Below are 24,710 nucleotides of genomic sequence, written 5' to 3'. Positions count from 1 at the left end.
AAAACCGTCAGGCCAAAAATAAAATTAATCAATATTAATTCAGCCAAATTTAATATTATTTATAAAACGATAAAATTTAATTTAATTTAAGCAGTACACAATTATTGTATTTTAAACAATAATAAATTTAATTGCATTGAATTGTAATGATTTAGATAAAAATCATGCAAATAAATAGGTTTAATCAAATCTTAATACCTTTTATTAAATCATCTAAAACATTATTGATTTTGTTTCAACTTTAAAAAATGTTTTGATATATGTATATGTATTAAAATACATCCGTATATAAAAAAAGATAATATAATAGCATCTATACAATCTATAAATATAATATATTATTAAAATGTTATTTTTAACTTTAGAACATTAGACAGTTATTTTAATTCATAAGTTTAAGAGAAAATAATTGTACAGTAAGATAAGATAACTTCAAATGAAAAATCATATCCGACAAGCGTTTTTAATGCTAATAAATAATGACCTTGTACGTCGATGCTAATATGTTATGAATCTTAGAAAGGTATTGCATAAAATAAATCTAAGTATGAAATAGGCGATAGTAGGTACTCGGTATTATATGCAATTTGCGTTTAAAATTAAACAAATACCTAAAATAGTTAAATGATAAATTTTTTTTAGAATGCATTTTGTGTTATCATAACACTGGAAAATAAAATTATAATTAGTATACACCATGAGCACTTGAAATGCAATTTTTAAACTACAATCTATTTTATAAAAGTCCATAAATCTGTTATATATAATTACATATCTTTGTATATTAATAATTTTCAGCCACTTTGGTAGAATACATAAGTACCTAACACATCTATTAATGGCAAAGTATACTAAAATGAGATTGCAGTTGAAAAAATAAAATATAAGGCAGACTAGACTTGCGCTGTATCAAATTTATAAATTCAACTCCAGGAAGCCTAATATATTCTTCTTTTTGGCTGACGGAAAATTATCACAATAGAGTAGATCAGAATACTGGAACTATTAAAAACATAATCCTCAACATAAGAATTATCTATGTAGGTCCAATTTACTGTGACTTATTCAACTTTCATCTTAAATGGCGTTATATATTTTAAACCACTAGCTAGTATGCGCTTCAAATAAGTCCACAGTCTGATGATCAATCACCCCTGAGCCCTGACATTAGCATTATCGGATAGACACCACAGCCCACATATTATTATAACACATTAACAAAGTCACTAATCATATAGTTACTAATTTTGGAAATGTTGAAGTTTGAAAACAATAATTATCGTGACATTTTAAATTTCGTTTTTCAACATAGTTACCCATTGTTATAACATTCTTTTCCAATTCCTAACGACAAGCGCAAAACTCACAAAAGATCTCAATAATTATTATTAGCTAGGAGATTTCGCATGAATTATAAAATATAAAATATTTTGGTAAATTCAAATGGTTAAAGATTCTATTGTTTATTTTATTAAGAATAGTATGGTTTCTAAACATTTGTTAAAGAAATTTTATTAAATTACTATAAGTTTCTATTACATTTAGCAGTTATCACAAACTTAAAAATAATTTTACAATTTATATCCAATATTATATAATACAATATTATGAGATGTTGAATAATGATGCTAATTAGGTACTTGTGGTATCTTAACCTCATTAAAGTTATTTTCCAATACTAAAAAAAAAAATACAAGAATATGATAAATTACTTATACGGTACACGTAATATTTACATGGTATGTATATTATATTATAACTAATATAAGTAATTCATAATATCACGATTGCCTATATATAACATTCTTCACAAGCCTTTCAGAATACAATTATAATAAACCCAATGTGCAAACGCACTTCTCTTCTATAGTCAAATTTGCATTCTTTAATTAATTATTCTAACACACTATTAAATATTAATAATACAATATTGATTAATAATAATATCATAGGTATTCAATTTTGTTGAACAAATTGCTATTAGATAAGTACCTACTCATTTATTTTTATTAACTGTCTTCTTGTGAGCCTGAGGTAGGTACAAATATTGAATAATGTTCATACGTGTAAATGGCATACTAATTCTTAAACTAGATTTGAAATTCAGCAAAAGCTAATTATTGTATGAATATTTAAAAATAAGTGTGTTATTTTTCGTTTTGAATGTGTTCATTTGACTTTGAACGGTTTGGCTGTGTGTCAAAAACTCATTGGCAACACATCTATTGTACGACAAAGCGATACATTAGATACTAGCGACGCTAATAAATAATAATTTAAATCAAAATATCTCAAAACTACTACAATTTTTATTTTCATGGAATTAAGTAATTCTTTTAATCAAATATGTTATAAAATGTTTCTGCCGTTTGCGCGTTATTGTTCGTATATTTATGGCGACAGCAAGTCATAAAATGATATACAAAATTAAGTATAATTTCATTTACACTCAGACTCAGCCACGAAATATTTGAAACACGATTATCTAAATTATTACTAAACAAATTTTTTTTTCTGTTATCATCACACCTCGGTATCGAATAGAAATTAGAATACTTTTCGTTTGTATAAAATATTCAACATTTTTAAACAAGACATATTATGTTTCATAGGTACTGTTGTCTGTTTTTAATCTATAACGTGTATGTTATACTCACAGGTTTCAATATTTTATACTTATCAGCAAGTTAATGATAATTTTAAATTGAGTTAAGTTAAGTTGATAAAAAACATTTTAAAAAGTTTAAAGTTATCTTTATTTATTTTTTTAACTCAGTCAAGTCAAAAGTTTTGTGGAACTCAGAATTAATTTATTAACTTCAGTTTTTTTATATATACTTATATTTAAATAACCAGTAATATGGTTTAAATTATAAAAAGTAAATGTTTATGTAATATGCATCTAAACTAAAATATTACATCATCAATAATAATTTTGTTATATTTATTACCTATTTAATTATTTATAAACTAACGTAACTTGGATTTGATTAAAAGTAACTTGTTATTTATTAAGTTTGTAAAAACTAACAAATCAGTTAAGTAAAAATTAATTTTAAAATATTAAATAAGAAATTTACAAACTTAATTTTAACTGTTTAACTCGTTTATGACCTGCATGCTTGCTTATCAGAACCCAGTAGAATTACATAAAATTATGTATTTAAAGACAGGCATAAGCCACAATGTATTAACTATTAATAATTTTTTAAGAACTTCAAGTTATAACAATTTGAAACTTTTTAACGTTACTAGTAAGTTGCCGCTGTAACTATTTAAGCTTTTTTTCACAAAAAATATACATTCGGTTTTAAGGGGTTTGCTATAGGCAATTTTAGTGAAATAATTAAAAAAGATGAGATTTTAAATTTGAAATACTAATTCAATGTAATATAGAAATGGTCCAATATCAGTACCCCCACTGTTAGTTTTTGTGTTAAAGGACCACTCAGACTATATCAAAATTAAGAAATAAAATTAATACATACACAATAAAAGAGACTGCATACTTGGTATCGATGTGTCATTTAAATAAACAAGAAAAATGTACTTAAGTTCAAAAACATAAAAATTATTGATATTCTGAAATTACTCTTTTTTGAATTGATGATATCAATAAACCAAAAATATTATGCGTTATGACACAGACAAAATTTTATTCTGTACCTTTCTGTTAATTCAGTAGGTAGACTGTAAAGCCTGAGCGGTTATTTTTCACATGAAAGTTTTTACATCAATTTATGGGTGAATAATGAAAATAATGATGATTAAATTCAAAAATCATGTTTTTACATACCCACAAGAATAAAACAATGGTTAGTATAAAAAATATGTTTTTTTGTTTTATCATCACACTGTATACAATGATTTTTAATAAATATAAATCAATACATAATTCTTGATTTAATAATTTAGTACAGGTACACAAACATGTTATTGCCCAACCATTACAGTGTACATTAAGTAGGAAGATTGTTTAACAAAATGGTTAATTATTTTTTTTTAATAATTATTAAAAGTTACACAATCATCACTTTATACCCAGGTGCGGTAATTAAAAAAGATTAGCTGACTCTTTTTGCTGAGCTTATAGTTAGGCACAAATGTACGATTCTGTGGAGTGACTTTAACTTTTAATTTTAGGTATAGAAAAACTATGTGTTAACTATTAGTACCCTGTAGTCTTACGTTGAATTGACTTAACTAACTTAATTAAATGTTTGTATTATTTTGATTACCATATCCGATTACCGTTCATTATTAATATTATCATGTGCACTGATTTGTTTATAATTGAATAAAAATTTAACGCACGCATCACAGTCACCTATTTAATTTAATTCGAGGTACACTTAAAAACTACTAATACAGCAAAGCGAAATTCACAGTTTTTTTTTTATTGAATTTTATGTGTATCATATTCGGTTAAATAGCACTGACGCCATCAATTTTTTTTAACTATTCAGCATTTAAAACTCGGAACGTAATGAACATACTATAATACAATATTGAGCATACTTCACTCAATTGGCCAATAAATCACTTGCTTTACACTTTTACCTAAGACTAGGTAAAAATAATATCAAAAAATGAAGTAGTCATTTTTTAAATTATAATCAACATACAACTCCGAGAGATTTTTGTCCTCTAGCTGTAGTAGTTCATCTAAGCTTTAAATAGGAATACTTGCAACTAATTTACTCAGTACACACCACTAGTTCGAAATTTTTTTTTGAACATCAAAATTCTCTAAAAAATATTCAGCTTCAGAATATTAAATAAAAATTAATATTGTCATACAAAATATTTTTAAAAAAATAGGAAGTCAAAATGATGATTATATTTTTACCTATCTTTGTACCATAAAATAGTATTATTGGCTCCTAATAAATTACTACGATAATTTATAATGAAAAAAATTACTGTACCTAATTTTTATTTACTATTTTTACCCCCTCCCCCCCCCCTCTTATTTAAATCCTGGGTACGGCACTACACTCCACAGGACGCCAACATATTATGTACCACACGACAGCATAAGATTTATATGTGAAGTGTTCATTCATTCGTCACTAGTATCACTTCACCTGTCCTGTTTTTTTTTTAGCTCTGATATTGCAGATTCATTCGATTAACCTTGATGAATTTAACGACAATTACCACTTAGTTTTATTGAGCTAAAAATAAACACCATCCAGTTAAAATAGGGATATAAAAGGGTCTTGCATGAAGGAAAGGTCATTTTCCTCCTACACACAATATAGAAAACAGTTTACGTGTCATAAATAATTGGTTTATAGGAAGCTGGCCCGCGGTACTTAATTTTAATAAAAATACATCAACGCAATATACATAGTATATACGTATGTGTTACAATAATTCAACATTTCAAATCTTAATTGAGTGAAAAATATGTTTTAATATTTAATCTATTAATAACATACGCAGCATTGTAACTACAATACAAGTCCACAAACCGTTTATAAGCGCGTTATAAACTGTATCCTCATTTTGATACACCAACGTGACTGTGTGGAATTAGGTACTAAATATAATACAATATTACAATATATTGAGCTAAGCAGTTATTGCATTTGCATATTTATTTGTATCCTCTTTGGAATTTATCGCTGAGTAAATTAAAAATCCATTTCATGACACAACGAGAAGATTAAAAATGCATGTATATTTCTGCGTAGACCCAGTGATATTTTGTTGTAAGTACCTTATACATATTTTCTAATTTTTACGAATTTTTATGCATATGTCTTAATTATTGACCCAAAATATCATAAAATAAAAAAACCTATGTAATATTTAGAAGTTTGTATTGATTAAATACTCTGTAAGTACTAGAAATATTACTAAATCTACCAGAGTTAAAAAATTTAAAATTATGAGTGATGAATTTATATTGGTTTTGCTTCAGGTAATATGTTTCAATGTGTCTGACGTCACTATAAGAAGTAAAAAGTAAAAATCATAGTCACGATTTTCTTTAACGGGAGTTAAAATCATAACAATTTGAATATTATTTTGTAGATTAAAATTTCATATAATTATTTTGTATCTAATAAAAAAATTCACATCATTTTCAATTTGAATAGCTAATAAGACTAATAATTTAAATCAAGATCTCTAGACCCTCGTAAGTTGTTCTTACCTACGGCAATTAAAAAATATAAATACATATTTTGTATGGACGTAATCGTTTCCTTATTTTTACACAAAATCAAAAATTTATTTTATTTGTATTACTAATAAGTAATAAGTAAAAACTAATAAAAATAAACCTATAGGCTGATTTTATATAAGCACAAATAATAATTTGGTGTCTGACTACGAAGAAAATACCATCATAAACTTGGCAGCACAACCATAACTGACAGTGTCAGACACATACGAAATATATTCAATTAATTTTTTTGACATCGTTGGAACATTCTGCAATATTGTAGGACTTTATTTTCGTCAGCGTATTTTAGTCATAACAGTGACTAATTACGAGATTGGTACTCTCAAAATCTAGCAAACAGAAAATAGTCTACCACTATTTAAATCTGATTTAAGATTATTAAAAATATATTACGAGTTTCAATATACAAGTATAATATGCTTAAGAATAGATATGTATAAGTACTTAAGTATTTATTTTTTCCAAGTAAATTATTTATGGCTGAGATTTTTTTAAGACGATTCATCCATACAAACGTACAACATACCAAATGTATGTTCTATAGTTGACATTTTGAGTAATATAATGTGAAAAATATTGTCATAATTTAAATGAATAATAATTTTAACACACTAAATTCATTTTTTGCAGAATTGTTGTGCTTTAACTACTTAATTTCCATACATTTTTAATACTTTATTAGACCTTCAGTTTCAAGACCTAAATTAATACGATCAGAACAGAACATTGTGCTAATAAAAAAAAAAATATTATACCACTATTAAAATAGTATTGATCTATATAATGTACAGTATATAAATAGATTTTGACTTTTAAAATAGATGTAGACCATTTCAGATTACTTTAATGATGGGTTATAAGTCATAACTTGTAGTTCAACCAGTACCGATAACAGCGGACGGACAATATTCATCCATATACTTAAAGGTGAACATAATCATAATATTATAGAAGAAAATGTTTACACTTCACTGTCTCCACTGATGGCTGATAAAAAACTTAAACGTTTGCAATACAGTTTACACTCTCTTATAATTAAAATATAACACATCATCTATTTATATGCAATATAATTGCCGTAGCTCATTAGTCGTAATTTTCGATGAACACGTAATAAAATATATTATTAAATATAATATACTCACAACGCACTCTTCAGATTGGTATAAACGTGATGCACCATGGTTGAAGAGTTTGGAAAGTATTGACTGAAGACTTCCGACGTTGGTAGGTAGGTAAATGCCTCCTATTACTGTAATATACAGTCGGGAGATGGCGATGTATAGTAAATACTGGCAGTTACCTAGCTGCTACCACTCGGTCGGTTTCACTAGTCAAAAACCTGGAAAATAATATAGGTGTGAAAAAGCGAAGTATGAGGTTATAGTTTTTTCACAAAATATAGATGTAAGCGTTATAAATGGGCGTCAAGCTCACTAGGGGAGTAGATGGAGTTCAAATATTTACTGTCCCCCTAGATTGTTTTTTAACATTATTTGTTATAAAGAAATGAAGTTATGGTATTTTATGTTGATAATTATCATTATTATTGAGAATTACATTGTGATACCTACTTAATATTTGAATCCTAATTATAGCGGTGTGCGAACATCGGACATCGGATGACTATAACGTGAAATGACTACATAGAAATTAACTACAAAACAGAATTATTAATTATATACCCTTTGGCCTTTGTTCCTTGATAATCTTATAGATGGTTTATAATTTATAAATTAGTATTTTTACTAGGTACATAATATGTGTGTTGCTTAAATAGTTAAGACATATACAATCTGGATATTTTAAAAGTTGAACTTCAAAAAGTAGTTAATTAGTTATATTGATTAAGTTAACTTGTCTTTATATGTAGCCATGTAGGTATACCTATTCGAAGTTGTGAAGAGCGAAGGAGAGTGGCATTAAGTGTTAAATTATGTTAATATTAAAAATATAGCTATTAATAATAACTAGCTAGGTACTTATAGTTAACTGATCTTAAAAAATTCGATTGCTTCAACAATTATATCTAGAACAAAATGTTCAGAAAAATATTCTGTTTCAGATTACATAGTTACAAATGTATGCGATAGTTCAAAAAAGTAAAACTTAAAAAATTATAGAAAACAAATATTAAAAAAAAATATTAAGCCTTTACTAACACAATGGGACGATAAATTATCTCTAAGTAAGTTAATCTCCAATAGGTTCTGTCTACACCTAAATATTATTAACAATATAAAAAATATAATCACTTATACTCTAAAAATAATTTTTAGAAGATAAATAAAACCGGGGAAGCCGCTCTACTGATATGTTAAATGTTGCTTGCAATAGAGAAGTAGGTTACTGTAATGAATGTATTAGATTTGATTTCAGAGATAAATCAATGGATATTGTGAAAAACAATTCTGAGAGCAGACAGTATATTCTTTAGGATATTTTATTACCTCTGTAGTATACAACAACACAAATAATATTTAATAATTTATTTGTCTATCAATGAAACTCATTTTTGCCAAAAACAAATGTTATATATTATAAAATAATAGTTGTTATAATATTACTAACTATAATAATGTTATAATAATATAAAACATTACATTAACTATAAAAAATAATATTATTAATTTATTATTAAATAATATTACTAAGCTTTCAATGCCGGGGCATAGCGCGTCGTCCACTCGACCTGCCTCTGACATTGTTTGTTATCGATTTATTGGGCATTTAAATTATAATAATTAATAACTAAAATGTACATCATAATAACATCATCAGGTTAAACTATTATCATGTCAGTAGACTTCCCGCAAAGAAAGGTGTGATTTCTAGTTTCTATAGTTCCAAGTATAATTAGAACTCAAAAACACTGAGCTAATAAGGTATAATGATGATTTACTGTATGGGTTTATATTTGTACGCATGTTTTTCTTTTAATGAAGGGTTTAATAGTCTAATTCAGATATTTTAACTTAATTTGTTTATTCAAATATAATATGGACAATAAGTCTTATTTCAATTTTAATGTCACTTATATCTAATAAATGCCATCTAAGATGGCATCAGAAATGGTTATCCTTATCTACCAAGCTAAATCAAATAAAACACAACACAGACAACTGGACATTCCCCATCGAAACACCCAGAAAATTCGAAGTTATTATAACGAGGCTAAGAATTGGCCACTCGCAAATCTCACACAGTTTCCTAATGGCCAAGGAAGAATCTCCAACTTGCCCAACATTCGGCGTCCAAATTACAATCAAACACATTCTCACTGAATTCCGTACATATCTCAATATCCGATCAAGCCTCAACCTTCCCGAAACACTCGCCGAAATACTCCACAATCATCCCAAAGCCATAGCCGACATCATGCAATTCATCACAACAGCAAACCTTCAATCAAAAATTTAAATTTAAGTTTTCTATAGTATAACCTCATTTAACATTTAACATGTAATTTAAACATATGTAAACCCAATGGCCTATGTCACCGAGGGCTCTTTCCTTGAAATTAAAAAAAAAAAAATTTAATGTCTAAGTAAGTATTAAAAAATAGTAGATACGTTAACACATAAGAATTTTAGTTTATACGTAATAAATTATAAAATGTATTAACATCAAAAATTATTAATATTTTTCTATGATATTATAAATCACAATGTTCAATAGGCATTACATAAAACTTAGTTCATTCCTACAAGTATTAAAAATTGCTAAAAAATGTATATCAAATTTATTAACAGCAATCATTAAAAGATTGGCGGGACATTTCATATTGCAGTTTTTGTTGGAAAACATTTGGTAAAAAGGTATTGGATCTCTTCTTCATTAAGAAAATTTATTTTCAAGCGAATAAGAGAAAGTATTTCTGGATTCAATCAATAACACCTATATTATATTAAATTATGTAAGAATCGAGAGAGCAAAAACGAATGCCCGTCATTAAGTGAATATAAATTAAGTACATTTTGGTACCTACAATCCAGGTTATCCATCAATGGGTCTGAAAATTTTTAATTTAAATAAGATGAGGCTCAAACAATTATTGTATACGAATTCAATGGCAAAGTCTTGCTTAGACGTACTATTAATGAAAATCGAAGGGCAATATTCAAGATTGGAGCAAACGAGAGAGCAGTTGTAGAGTGTTTTAAAATTGTCTTCCTTGTTACTTTCTAAAGTATGGAGTAGAACATTTGATACTGTTAAACCGGCTCATGATTTTTGTAAATATAATTTAAATTAAGTTTCATATACATACAAATTAAAAGAAGAATTTGAGTTATGGGCTTATGACAAATTAAATATAGAAGACGGAAAAACGGTGCCAACTAGCCATGCGTCAACATATTAACACGTGTTGCTCTGGATACATATCTTCATAATGTATCAAAACATTATTGAAAATAAACTCAATTTTACCTGTGACAATAGCTTCAGCCGAATGAAACACTTCTAGTCTGAAATGTAGATACCTATGTCAAAACATACTTGAGAAATTATATTATTGAAATTCGATTAAATTGTTTGTCTCTACTTAATATATTCCCAGGGACATTGTTTATTGATTAATCAAAAAAGAAAAAATGAGTCCAGATTACAATAAATTTTGTTTTATTATTACTATTATCGCATCATCATCATCCTCGTTACATTCAATTTAATTCTATAATTTCTGGTACTTACTAAGCAATACTAAGAGAAAACTAATACTTAAGAAAGGATGAATATTAATATTTGGTGAAAAACTCAAGTCTCTAGAGTTATTCATTTTTGGATTAGGTGCAACAAAAAAAAACTAAATCGATTTTGTCAAAACCTATACAAATTATGGGTTCTCTAATTTTTTGTAAAATACGGGGAATTGTCTATTACTTAGGTACCTAAGTATCAACTGTATCTAGGTATCAGAGAACACCTTAAAAATTAAAGAACGTAACATTTTAATTTTTACTGCTAAAAAAAGAGTAAAATGAATGGTAGGTGCCTAGTTGGTAGACCCTCATTTTAAAATAATAATTTCGATTATTTTTAACGAACTAATTAATATTATATCACTTATATAGTTATATAATTTTTAAATTAATTTTACCAATTTTATGACCCCATAAAAATGTACATTCAACTTAAATCTACTACTAACTTATTATCTAAAATTCTGAATGCTATATGTTATCCAACTACATTGCAAATAATAAACATATCGAACAAACGATAAAAACTTTATTAAACTTTTTTCGAGTATTTACTGTGGGTGACGAAGAAATCCTATTTCCATCTTTGCTATTTTCAATAACATCTCCCTCGTGAAAAGTTTAAAAATCTCTCCACTGACTAGTTTAACACTTCTGATGCACTCAATTTTTATCAACATGGCCAATAAAAAAAGTACCTCTACTTGCACACCGAAGCGATATTGGAAAATGTCTGCGATGGACACTGAGCGATTTAACTGGTATTCATATTATTAAATTACCACCAACGAGGAGTGAACAAAAAACAGACAAAAGACAGAAGCATTATAAATCAGAAATTATAATGGGCAGACAAATAATAATCATAAAATTCATATAATATACTAATGACTAATGAAATATATTTTTTAGCGTAAATTCATAATTTGTTCAAAAAAAAAACTTCGATTTGAATTAATATTGTATGCATTAATAAAGTTCTAAAAACAGCAACAAGTCCTGTATACGATAACACGATACACTTTGGTACATAGCTAGTAAAGGTACCTATTAAAAAATACATACTATGTAGTATTATAACATGTTATTAGTTATTAATATGCAATTGTTCACACACGACTACACGAGTTGGTACTCGACATATCATCGCGTGTTTAATTAGAAATACAGTTTAAGTTAATTAAATTATATTGTTACCTACATAGGGAATTTACATTAACACATTGTTATAATGTTTGAAATATTATTTTTGGCTTCGGCTTTGCTCCCACGAGTGCTACGAGAAATAATTTTTAAACGAATTTTTAAATTATTGGATTGAAATCAATAATTTAATAATTCCCTATTCGAGCCCTGCTGTTTACTATGAATTTGTCACAGTTTGTAAGTTGGCCACAACTAGGTACCTACGTTGTGAGTAAATTATGTGACTAAAATACTAAATATTAAGACTTCCAAACAATTACTGAAAAAAAAATACTTTCACTGTTTATCGTCTCTCAAATTGTATGTAGGCACCTACTACCTCCCTATAATAATAATATATTTTGAAATTGAAATATCACTTTTCTTGCAATATTTCAATGAAACTATAGAAAATACCATTTTTTTTTATACGTGTCCTGATATAGATTAATATTGATTATTGATTAGTGATTACACATATAAAAAAGATCAAGCATTGATAATGCATGATTCATTTACGTCAATATCCGTATTTCAAGCATTTGAATGATAGTTATACTTGTGAGTTATATGAGTTAATGTTGTTTAAGAAAATACTTTTAAACATGCTACTATTCTTTCGCAATTTATATCTAATTTTAATTCCTTAATTAGCCCACTAATTTCCCTCCTTACCGAGGTTGTTCATAAACAGCTCTCTCCTTAGCTAAATTTTTCATTTTAAATATATCTAATACTTATCTCTCTATTACCTTTATTATTTAATCACACTGTATAATTTTATTACATAACACTGTCTGTTTTGCAAACTAATAACCTCCTATGATTTTATATTGTTGTCATGTTATACGTATAATCTTAAACTATTATGTTATCTACTTACTCCCAATATCTATTAATTGGTATATTAACTTTATTTTATTCGTATTATGTTATTACTATCCACATACTTTGTTATTATCTATATAACTCATATTTTATTTAATGTTGTAATCGTTGAACTGTAATAGTTTTAAGCTAAGTTCTAAAATAAAAAAAATAAAAAAAAAAAAAACATGTTCTGTATGAGTAGGTATATTAGTAGAAAATATATTTTATGGAATGATAAAATCATAATGCCGGGTTGAATGAAAAATGTATTAATTTCATGGTTCAATACATTTTAATGAGCCAATCATGTGAAACTAAATCATATTTAAGGGACCATTAGATCACTATTGAATCGTTAAATGTTTAGTAATTGTCCATGCAACCTGACATAAATATATTAAATATTGAGTATATTATATTCATACGATATATTTCCTATGTTCTATTGTTCTTATTAAGTTAAATTATCCTCTTCTTGGATCCTTGAGGAGAAAAAGTAAAGCTGAATCGTATCTCCAACAGTTTGAATGTTTGTCCTTAGTTCTATACCTAAAGTATACCTTGGGCAACCATTTAGAAAATACTTTTTATTTATTTCATTATACGACCAATATTTTTATTATTTTTGAAATCATTAAATTATTCATTCAGTAGATCAATTAGTTAATTTGAACCATTTATCTTTAAATGAAACTATTTTCTAGAATTAGATACTTTAAGTGGCTACGTACATAATATGGTCAAATACTTACAACTTACTAGGTACGTAATATTGCTCAGTTCAAATAATAAATATTGAAAATTATTCCAATAAATGTGGATACAAGTTTGCTCAACTAAAGACCTGTGTCTGTATGTAGTTTATCTCTAATTTATTATCACTCAAAAAATAATCAACTTACAGGAATTAATATAACTTTGTAAAATGTAGTATAGACACTAAGTCCGGTGGACTATTGTCTTACTTCACAAATCTAAAAGCTTCTACTCGCTTAACAGTCAACTATATAATACACGTAAATTAAATTAAAAAAAAAAAATTAAAAATTAAATATTTATATACTTTATATATTTTAAAATTTTTTGAAAAGAATAAATTGAAAACAAATGTAATGCTAGATTCTGAGCGAGGCAATGAATGTATTCATTTTACAATGATGTGTATTTTTTTTGTCAGTCATCACCATTTGGTGGCAGCAAAAATACTCCGATTTTTTCTTCAACTTTTCTCTGGTATGAAAGTGAATTTGGTTGGTACTTTTGCAGGTCGAAAGTAAAAAAAAGCGGGTAAGTGGATGTCACTCTGCTGTACAGTAGGTTACAAGTGGGTCACTGTAAAATGGATGGTGTTAAATTTTAATTCAATAATTCAATGATATAAAATCATTGTACACAAAGAACGATTCTGAACGAAGCCGGTCAATCAACCAAAAATATTACTTAGTAAAGTATTACAGTAGTTAAAATTCGTTTTTGCCAAGAAAAATGTACATTTGAAGAGCCGTTGTGTGTATAAGACATAATAATATACTCAAAAAGTTTCAAGTACCCACGAATAATATTTTCAAATTACAACAAAATAACTTATATCGTTATTCGTGGTTTAAATATGCAATTTCGTTGAAATTTTAACTTAAAAAAGTTCTAAAAAACTGTGTAAATTAATTTATTAGATTTTTTGGTTGCAGCATTAATTATTTGTGTGCAACTTAATTTTACATTTTCGATCCTTAGCAATAACAGTGGAATATTTCATAAATATTTCACTTCAAAATAATTTGTAAATCTTCAATTTGATAAATCTTGTCAACATATGAACTTCAAATACTTATATAACAAAATCATGCCTATGTATTTTTAATATTTTTCAACTGATATTGTAACAATATATCAGGAGCCTTGCATTATATTTCCAAGCTTTTTCAATTTTTTTTTTTATTTGGTCCAACAAATATGAATGTACAATTTGTAATTTAAGTACAATAAGGTATTCATATAGCTCAATTAAAAAATACAATTATAATATGCACTTTCATAAGAATGTCATAAGAACTACATTTAAGGAATATAAAAATGTAATAAAATACAATTACCTTTTGGCTTCATTCAGTTTAATTGATGTATAGTACCTACTTATTTAGGTGCTAAACAATTTTTGTCAGATAATATTATATTAATACACAGTTTTCATAAATATTAGGTTGAAAACTGCGTAGTATTTTCTTGATGTTAAACGATGTTAATGTTTTAATTTTCATGTATTTGTATGCCCAGGCAATCAAAAATTATGCAGTTATCTTAGTAATTTATCTTCTGTTGTATAAATTATTGCTACAGAAGTTTAAGCATAGGTACTGTCCAAATTTCAATAATTCGTTACTAAATTTTATAACAGGTTGAGTACCTCAACATTGTTTATACTTAGGCTTATATTTATTTATTTATTTATTTAAGTTTTAAACGAGCCAAATTAAATAAATTAAACCAGGCCCAATTACATACATAATAATAACAACAATCGTTAGAATAGACCTGAATAGTATACAAAAACATAAAAATTATAGAGAAAAAACAATGAAGTACAATATATAAAATTATATAAAATACTTATAGCAATGAGTTAACAAGTAAGAAATTACAATAATTTTTGAATGAGTTGAAGTTTGGTGATATGAACAAATCAATATTTAATTCATTTATAGTTCTCATAATTTTATGATGGGGAGTATTGCTTGCATAATTAGTTACTTCTGTGCTAAGATAAAAAGTGTTTTTAGACCGGGAGTTACGAGTAGGGGTATGGAAGGAGAAGCGACTTAGGAACTCAGGACAGTCAATATTTCCTGGAAAAATTGATATGAGAAGTACAAATCTAATCGCAAACGACGTTGTTCAAGTGTTTCTAGGTTAAGACTCGTTAGTAATGGAGTGTATGAAGAATGGGGTTCTCTGACTATGGGGAACATTTAAATGAAAGGAAAATGTATATGGCTATAACTTTAAGCACAAAATATTTCAGTCAAATACAATATATTTTTATTTTATAAATACTAATTTCATAAACATTATCCACAAAACCAGTGATTAAAAAGAAATCTTTAATTTTGTGTGACCTCTACAATATGGACATTGGACGCTTGCAATTTTAAGAAATTAACTTATTAAACTAAGTTTTTATTTTTTACGAAAGAGAACTTATTTGGTTCATACTTAGTATGTAATATGTATTGACATGTCCATTTTCATAGGTAGTTATAATTTATAATTAATATTTATATTATACATTAGATTGGAGTGGAGTAATAATTTTTGTCTAACACATGAAAAGTATTATTCATATTAAAGAAACATTAGGTAATATAATATATTTAGTCCTCGTACAGAGTTGAAAGCTGAGTACCTATTTCTATGAAGAGTGAAAGAATCTAGACTAAATTTAGGGCTGTATTATGTTATTGACAGAATTTTATTAGGATAAATATGTTATAATAATATATGTTATTTATCATCATCTGGTGTCTGACAATTGCAAAGTATAATTTACTATTTGTTAAATTGGATGAACTTGAACTTTTTAACTACTTTATTTTTTTTTAAAGAACATTCCTATTACTGCACTAAACATGTACTAAGGCGTACCAGGTCGTTCCATTTATCTCTCTTTGTAAAATCTAAATGTAACGGTAATGAAAATGGCTTTTTAATTTAATAAAGGGATCCACCTCAGTAGTTCAGAATCTTAACTCAAAGAAACTTAATACAAAAGTTTTGATTAAATTTATCAGTATTATATTATAAAGTATATTATAATCTTAAGTGTCAAAGTTATACAATACCCAACTTTCCTCCATGTAACCATTATACCTACCGTATGTACACCAAAATATAAATCATTATTTGTAGATATAATTGATTCAAGTCAAAGTTGTTCATTTTTTGTGTTAAAAAATTGGTTTTTTATACATAAGCTTTCTTAGTTTTTTCTGTAAAAGAATATTTTATCATTTAAAGCCCTTCCTAACAGTTTTCACGAATAATTTTGTCACTATGAAACAACCAACAATGATACTGGAATGGAATCACACAAAACAGTAAATTAATTTATATTTATATTCAAATATGATTGAATTTATAATTTTAATATTTCTTTAAATTTTTTTAAAATTATTTATATGAAAATTTTTTAAAAAGAATGTGTGTAGTGTCTTCTTGTACTAGGTAGTTAAGAAATTGGGATTACTAGTATTTTTTTTTTTTGATGTTTACACTTATCATTATAATGTAATGCATAAAATATATTTTGCATAATAGTATTTTATTTATGATTGTCTAATACATTTTTATAATAGCTTGTCACAGCAGTTATTAATTCATAAATGCAATTAAACAATTAAGAAAGAGTAAAATATTAAGTCATCTTTGCTTCGGTATTTACCTATACGTATATTACATATCTTTATACTATGTATTATAATACACTTGAATTTGTTTTTAATATTCTTTGATTGTTTTATCAAAAAGAAAAAAATTGTAACCTTATTATACAAACATCATAACCTGAATGAATTTTGGAAAATATTTATCCGGTTAAATTGTAAGATCTATTACAATAAACAGAGATCTAATGTTATATAAAGTAATGTAAATCACTAATATAAAATATAATATTTTTGTTATAGATAACTTATAAGTTATAATATATGAAATCTATTGACCCAACAGAGTTGTCAACCAAATAGTCTTATAGATGTATTATTATACTATTATTATTATTACATACATGACCTTTATAATTAAATGACTAGGTAAGTAATTACATATGTTGACTATTTGTTTAACAACATACAAATCACAATGGCCACTATGTTGTGATTTAGACATGTAAAAATCGACTAAGTGAAGTATTTCAATAATTATCATAAAGTAATATAAATTTAAAAACTAAAAATTAGATCTTAATAATTTTAACTTGATCACGTTTTGCATGACAACATACAAATAGATTATGTATCTATTAGATTAATTTATTGTTATAAATGAAAATAATAATTTGTTCTTTAATTTTATATTAACTAACTAAATCCCATTTAAATTGTGACATTCATTATTACATTATACTATATTTAGGTACTTATAAAAAGTGATAGACTGGCATCCTTAGGACCTAAGTTGCAGTAAATTTTATGAGACCGCAAGAAAAAATATTAATTTAATGTGTAGCATGTCAGAAATGTGTTTAATGAATTCAGTGACTTACAAGCATACTTAAAATAATAAAAAATTTTTTAGAAAATTAAAAAATGTATATTTATAAAACACTATTATACTGTATTCAGATATCAGTTCTTTTTTTTTACTCATTTATCTTTTACAAACTTAATTTTCATAATATTATGTAAGACACAAACAAATTAATTGAATTTTCCAAAATTAATTACAAATAAAAACAATAAATCATTATCTTACATCATAATTGCAAAAATTATATGATATAAATAAAACCAATCAATTACGCTTAAAACTTTATAACAGTTTTGATATTTTTTAAGAATGTAAAACTGTGTTTCTTTTGTTTTAAATTTATGATGTCTCAAAAACACCAACATTTTTGTGCATTTGCACATTTTTTTTAATTAAACCAAAAGCTAGAAATTATATTTATATAAGCTCAATAGAGTAATACAAAATATAAATTAATAGACACATAGAATTTTATTACATATCATTTTTTTAATATCTATAATTTTGACTACTGTCTGTTATTTATATCTTTGTAATTTAGGAATACATTTAAAGCTATACTAGATTATCTTTAATGGATTAATTTTATTTACATTGGTCAGGATTTAATGATTTAGATTTATTAAACTAAATCCATGTATTTTGTTTAAATAACAATTGTTTTAATAATGTAAATTATTAAAATAATATAATAAAGTATGTTAATAAAAATGTACTATTGGGATAATATTTGTACTTGACTAATTTTAAAATAAATTTTATTAACCATGTGATTATCATGAAACTAAGCTTTTAGAATTCCCACATCTATTCAACATTGTAATATAAAACGTTTTAGAATTGGAATGATTAGCATAAATAGGACAAATAATATTACATTATGTGCTGAATCTTCAAAATCTTGAGTATATACATTTCATCATAAATTCACTAGGTATATATTTTATTATTATCAAAACCTGAATAAAATAAATAATACAATATTATAAGTACCTATATTTACACAATTTATATTTAATAAATACGGAGAATGTATTTCAATTATGTAGATAAGTATATTAGTTGCGGGTGTATAGGCAATTCATAGAAAGGTACAAATACTTATATTTAAGTTATCAAAGTTTTCAGCTAATGGAACATTCAGTTATGGAAGTTTTCCTATAACACAATTTATATTTTAGTTTATAAAGTTTTTGAGTAAAAGTATCAAAATAGTTTCCTTGAGTTGAATCCTATGTTACATTCAGTAACTCAAAAGTATGTGATAAGTTATTCTCAATACAAATACAGTTTTTTTTTTAAAGGTAATGATTAAAATTCATAAAATAATTATACCTTATATATTATGTTTAGAGTAAAATATAGTTATATGCTAAAAAAAGTAACGATAATAAGGTAGGTACTATTTAGATATCAATATTAAAATTTAGAACTTATTTATTTTAATAAATAATAAAAACTTAACTTAAAAAAACATTCCAAATACCTATTCAGCTAGGTATTCAAGTTATATCTTAAATACAGTAAAGTCTGGTTAAAAGGAATACGGATAATTGATACAACTGCGTTAATGTTATAAAATGTCTCGGGACAACTCGGCTGTACATCAAAACAATGAAAATAAATCGGTTAATTGAAAAAACATGTTGGTTACTCAGTTGTAAGATATGAATGGAGATTGGATGTTGTGGACTCACACTTCAAAATTGTAGAGGAGACACAGAAGACAGCGAGAGACCCCCATCAAACAATGAGATTTTGGAAGTTTATCTGAGTGTCCTCGGGAGACCAGTATAGCACCGCACAGATCAAAAAGGCTTTAAGCAGTATTAATCTTATAAAAGCATGGTCATTTGGTTACTCAAAACAAAATACCAAGTATTGATAGATAGATTTTTTACATAATAATTTACAATAATGTAAAATACTAAAATGTAATAAATATCTAAATAAAAATATAAAATTACACTTTTTTCAACTGTAAGTTTTTGAATATTTTTTTTTTTTATAGTATCTGCCTATAAATAAAATTAACAGTTACCAATTGTCTAGTAGAAACAATTGGATAAATTGACACACTTCCCCTTAGTCCAACAGTGTTTCTAATAAGAAGTTTCAAAAATTTTATAAAACTAATTATCTACAAAATATCAACAACAAATAAGGTTTAAGCATAAATCAATACTAAACCTAAGTTTAAATGACTACAAAAATATCGATCACATCAAATAAAAAAGCACATAATTAATGATGTACCTTAACAAAAATTAATACAAAATAATAAATTCTTAAGTTGAATGTATTTTTTTTTCATTTAAGATAGGTAGGCTATTGAGCTTTAATAAAAAATAAAAATACCTCAGTATTTTTGTTTAATGAATAGTTAATACTACACCAAATTTACACTCAAGATAGATGACACATGCTTTATAAATTATCCTTTTAAACATGATCTATATATTATTGTAGGTACATATGTACTATATTTGTAATATAATTTAGTTCTATTAAGCTCTGATCTTAATGCACTTGTTAGGAAAGAGTACACATATTTTAAAAAAGATTTAGCACAAACTAAAAATACATATTTAAATAATAACTTAAATATAATTTAAAAAATTGATGTTTCCACCACAGGAAAGTTATGTGAAATAAGAAAATTTTGTTTGTTAACAAATTCTATTTTAACGTTTAGAATACAACCGGTTATGAAAAACGTCCCTAGGCCCTATCAAAGTGCATTACTGTGTCAACAATAACTATGGACTAAATACGACAAACAAACTTAACTGTATATTGCAAATGGTATACCCATATACAAATAATAATTTCTATTTGCAGTTGAAAACATGCAGTATAACATAATATTATAAACGTAAATTTTATGTTTTAAAAACATTTAATAGGTAGATTGGTCTAATCATAATATGTATAATATGATTACGGCTAGATCTATGAAATATTACTATTGTAGACACTGGGGAGGTCATTGACAAAGTTTCTTAGCAAGCCACTATTCTCTCCAAACTGACTTGAGTTCTGCTCGAAACAACTATATGACAGTGGCATAACGACAGTCGTCAATGGGTCATCACAAGCTTCCCGGTGAGATAATACCAAAAAAAAAAAAACAAAAAAAACAAACAAACAAAAACAAAATAAAACTGTACAAAACAAAACCAAGAAAACATCTACTTCCCACAAAGACGAGACGAGGCCCCGTTTAGGGTCAGTCGGGGATAGCCATAGGTACCTGAATTCGGCATTTTCGTGTCCACGCCGACCACGCCAGCGGCGGCATCGACAGCAGTTCAGCAGGAACGGTCCCGGAACGGCACCGCGACGGCGGCGGTCGACGAGAAGAGGGCGGCGGGAAAATTTCAATACCTACGCCACGACGGGGCGCGTCGAAGACCGTACGCAGTGCGCGCGCGAATAGCGTTTAACAACGCGTACTCGGAGCGGCGCGACGGTGGCGGCGGCGTGCAAAGGTTCGGCTCAAGGGTAAGGGAGCCGTCACACGAGCGCGCGGAGTGTCTGTGCGTGCGATGTGCGCGCCGCCCCGACCCCTTTGATGGGCTTGACGGCGGGCGGGGGATGCGGAAAAGTTGCAAGAAAATTGCCAACGGCGAGTCCAGGTCCAGGGACGGCGGCGGCGGTGGCGGTGGTGATGACGGGCGGCAAGTCGCGGTTCGGCGGCAATGTCCGCGAACGTGATAACAGAGCGGTGCGTGATAACTGCACGTGATAACTGCACGTGATAACCGCGATCGAAACCGCCACGGCCGCCGAGGCGTGTTGTACGTCTGTATTATTTTATGAAAATTGTAATAATAATTGATGTGTTTATAACACGGTAGTATTTTACGTTAGTAAATAGGTACTACTAGTATGTTTAGTTAGTGCATGTGCATACCTATTGGCTATTTGAACTTATTATAATAATTAGATAAATTATATGCTTGTCATCCGTTCGACTGTCAGACCGTGTAATATTATCGAGTAAAATCAATTTTAATAATATTTAATAATTCAAAAATTATAATCAAATGGCACCGTGACAGCGTGAGTATGGTAATATTTACGCAGTTGCGACTGTTGCGTCATTTAAATTTGCCGTGTGTTTGGATATCGGCGATGGATAATTACCTAATCTCGGTAAATAAAAAAAACCCGTCAATTGTACTGATTTAATGAACATTAGTGTAGCTGACTATTAATAAAAATTAGAAGATTATTAAAAATACACTAAATTTAACAAAACGAGCTAACTATTTAACAAAACCTGTAACTGATGAAAATATGGATGGTTTATTACTTTATTATATAGGCGATCGAAAATAATTGTAAATACTAATGGTAACACAGACCACTAGATGGGTACTGTCACCGAAAGTTAATTGGTAGCATCTGGTGTGTTACGTTTACGTAGGTACAGATTTCATCGCAATTGACGCAAACTACTATATTTCGTAAAAAATGATCTATATAAGGCATTATTTGTAGATATTGAAGGGCAGCACTGAATAACATTTTAACGAAATTTTAATTTTTTAATTTTCTATGTAATATGTTAGAACTTAGAATTAGTTATTATAAGTTATTCGAGTAATTAAAATAAGTAGAAAATAAACTACACTTATCGTTGGAATATTTTTGCTCATTGTCAATAAATATTGTACTTTTATCTGTCTTATTTATCATACTTTCATGGAATTTTTAAATTAAAAAATTATTTTAGAGAACTTACAAGTGTTAACCCTCTGCAACTAGGTATCAAAATCATAGTTGGACAATAGGTACAAATATGTCAGTAAATATATTTTATTTTAAATCAAACAGATCGGCCCGGTGCCTACTATCCACGGTTATCTAGATAACTGTGCTACTATCGTTTCATGTCTTCACGGTCCTAACTGAAATAATGTAGGTATTTTGCACCCCCAGCACCCCGTGTAATCTCGGCACTGCCTTAACCCCTAATACGCCATATTAGTTTACGCATAAAACTATTATAGAGCATAAATATTATGGTGAGAAAAATTTAGAATATATTAATATTATATTAAACGATCCGTGAGTACCGAGTGAAGGTGGGTCTTAGTTGGAATACTGAGGTCAGAATTGAACCTGATGTTTTAATTAAACTTGATGCCACTACCCACATAGGTACTAATTACCAGGTCGCACAGACACACGGGTAGGTATAACATAATATACATTTATAATGATAGTTAAAATAATATCTAACAGCACAAGACAGACCACAGACACCCATTAAGTCACAACGTGCAAGTGTGAAACCGATTTTTCTTTTTTTTAATACAAGTACATTGACTGTACTGTTTTACGATTTATAACTATATTACTGATGTTTTGACCAAAACGTACCCATATTATATCGAATAAGTATGATAATTACCTATTTGGAGTGGGTTTGAAGCGGAACAGCAGATTTTGTTGTAGTCGTCATCGTCATTGGTACAAACCGTACCTATTCATGATATTTTATTGTACGTAAACGGTAAATATGCACTGTTATTATAATTATTGTTATTTGATAACGTATATCGGTACCCTTATTTAAAAGTACAAACGTTTAATAATAATTATATTCTATTCGCGTACGAGTTTTTAATAAATTCACCGATGTTAAGAAACCGAAACGATTGTTATCACAGAATGCGTACTATTAGTATGGGTCGGTTCGATTTGTCGATAAATATATTATTTAATTATAATATTGGCATTGATAAAATAGTACTGTATTATTTATGAATGATATGCGCAATATACTAATATAGGACGCGTACTAAGCTGGCCGGAATAGGTTCATAGACTAGATAATAACTAATAAGCTATAGGTGGTACCTACGCTCGAGTATTATTAACTGTTGGGATTTTTCCAACCGCACCTGCCCGTAGTTTTTTTTCTATTATTTGACATCACGTTACCCATACGGAAAACGATATTATGTATGACGAGTAACCGCCACACCGGCGCTCAGAAATCAAACAATATCATGGAACATGTTATTACTTGTTTGAATTATTTTGACGAGACGTCCAGACCGTGTAACAACAATAATATTACCTATACCGGTATAGGTGCCTACCTACAATACAATGTAATCGAATAGGTACATATTATATTATATTATATAATAATGCGTCGTAACCGTGATACACAATATAGCACGGTAAGCGGTTAGGTTAACTAGGTATATTTGATTTATCTAAAACTATTTTTGCATCGGCTGCACATATTTTCTGTGCACCAAGCTCGGTAGTGCGGAAAAGTCCAACGGGCGCGGCCGAGACCACACCCCGCCGGCCATCACCGTCTATCCACCGCACTAGGCAGTTGTAGGGTCAACCGCGACGGCCGCCTAATCCGTTTCTTCTATAATACGCAATACGCACGGCGGGGGCGACCGAATACGCGCCAGTGTATGCTTTTCCTCGTCCGCGGCGGCGGCGGCGGCAGCTATTATCCTTACCACCCATCCCGCCCC

The 24,710-nt window shown here is 27.8% G+C and overlaps 1 protein-coding gene across 3 annotated transcripts in view; it reads right to left on the bottom strand.

Annotated features, from left to right (window-relative positions):
• Positions 1-23,857, bottom strand: part of LOC111036945 (trehalase) — a 104,270-nt gene extending 80,413 nt beyond the window's left edge. Inside the window, exons 1-2 of one of the 3 annotated variants that reach the window (XM_022319260.1) lie at positions 23,618-23,857; positions 7,342-7,538 (exon numbers count right to left, since the gene is read on the bottom strand). In XM_022319260.1, the coding sequence (XP_022174952.1) occupies positions 7,342-7,379 (38 nt within the window). In that variant the 5' untranslated portion in view covers positions 7,380-7,538; positions 23,618-23,857. Of the gene's footprint in view, positions 1-7,341; positions 7,539-21,448; positions 21,852-23,617 lie in introns of those variants that run through there. The other 2 variants (XM_022319259.1, XM_022319264.1) reach the window with 2 other exon arrangements.
• Between the last annotated feature and the right edge of the window lie 853 nt (positions 23,858-24,710).

This window comes from Myzus persicae, unplaced genomic scaffold (assembly GCF_001856785.1).
Source record: "Myzus persicae strain clone G006 unplaced genomic scaffold, MPER_G0061.0, whole genome shotgun sequence".
NCBI classification, from domain to species: Eukaryota; Metazoa; Arthropoda; class Insecta; order Hemiptera; family Aphididae; genus Myzus; species Myzus persicae.
Note: the sequence above shows the minus strand (reverse complement) of the source record. Positions and strands in the feature narration are given on the sequence as shown.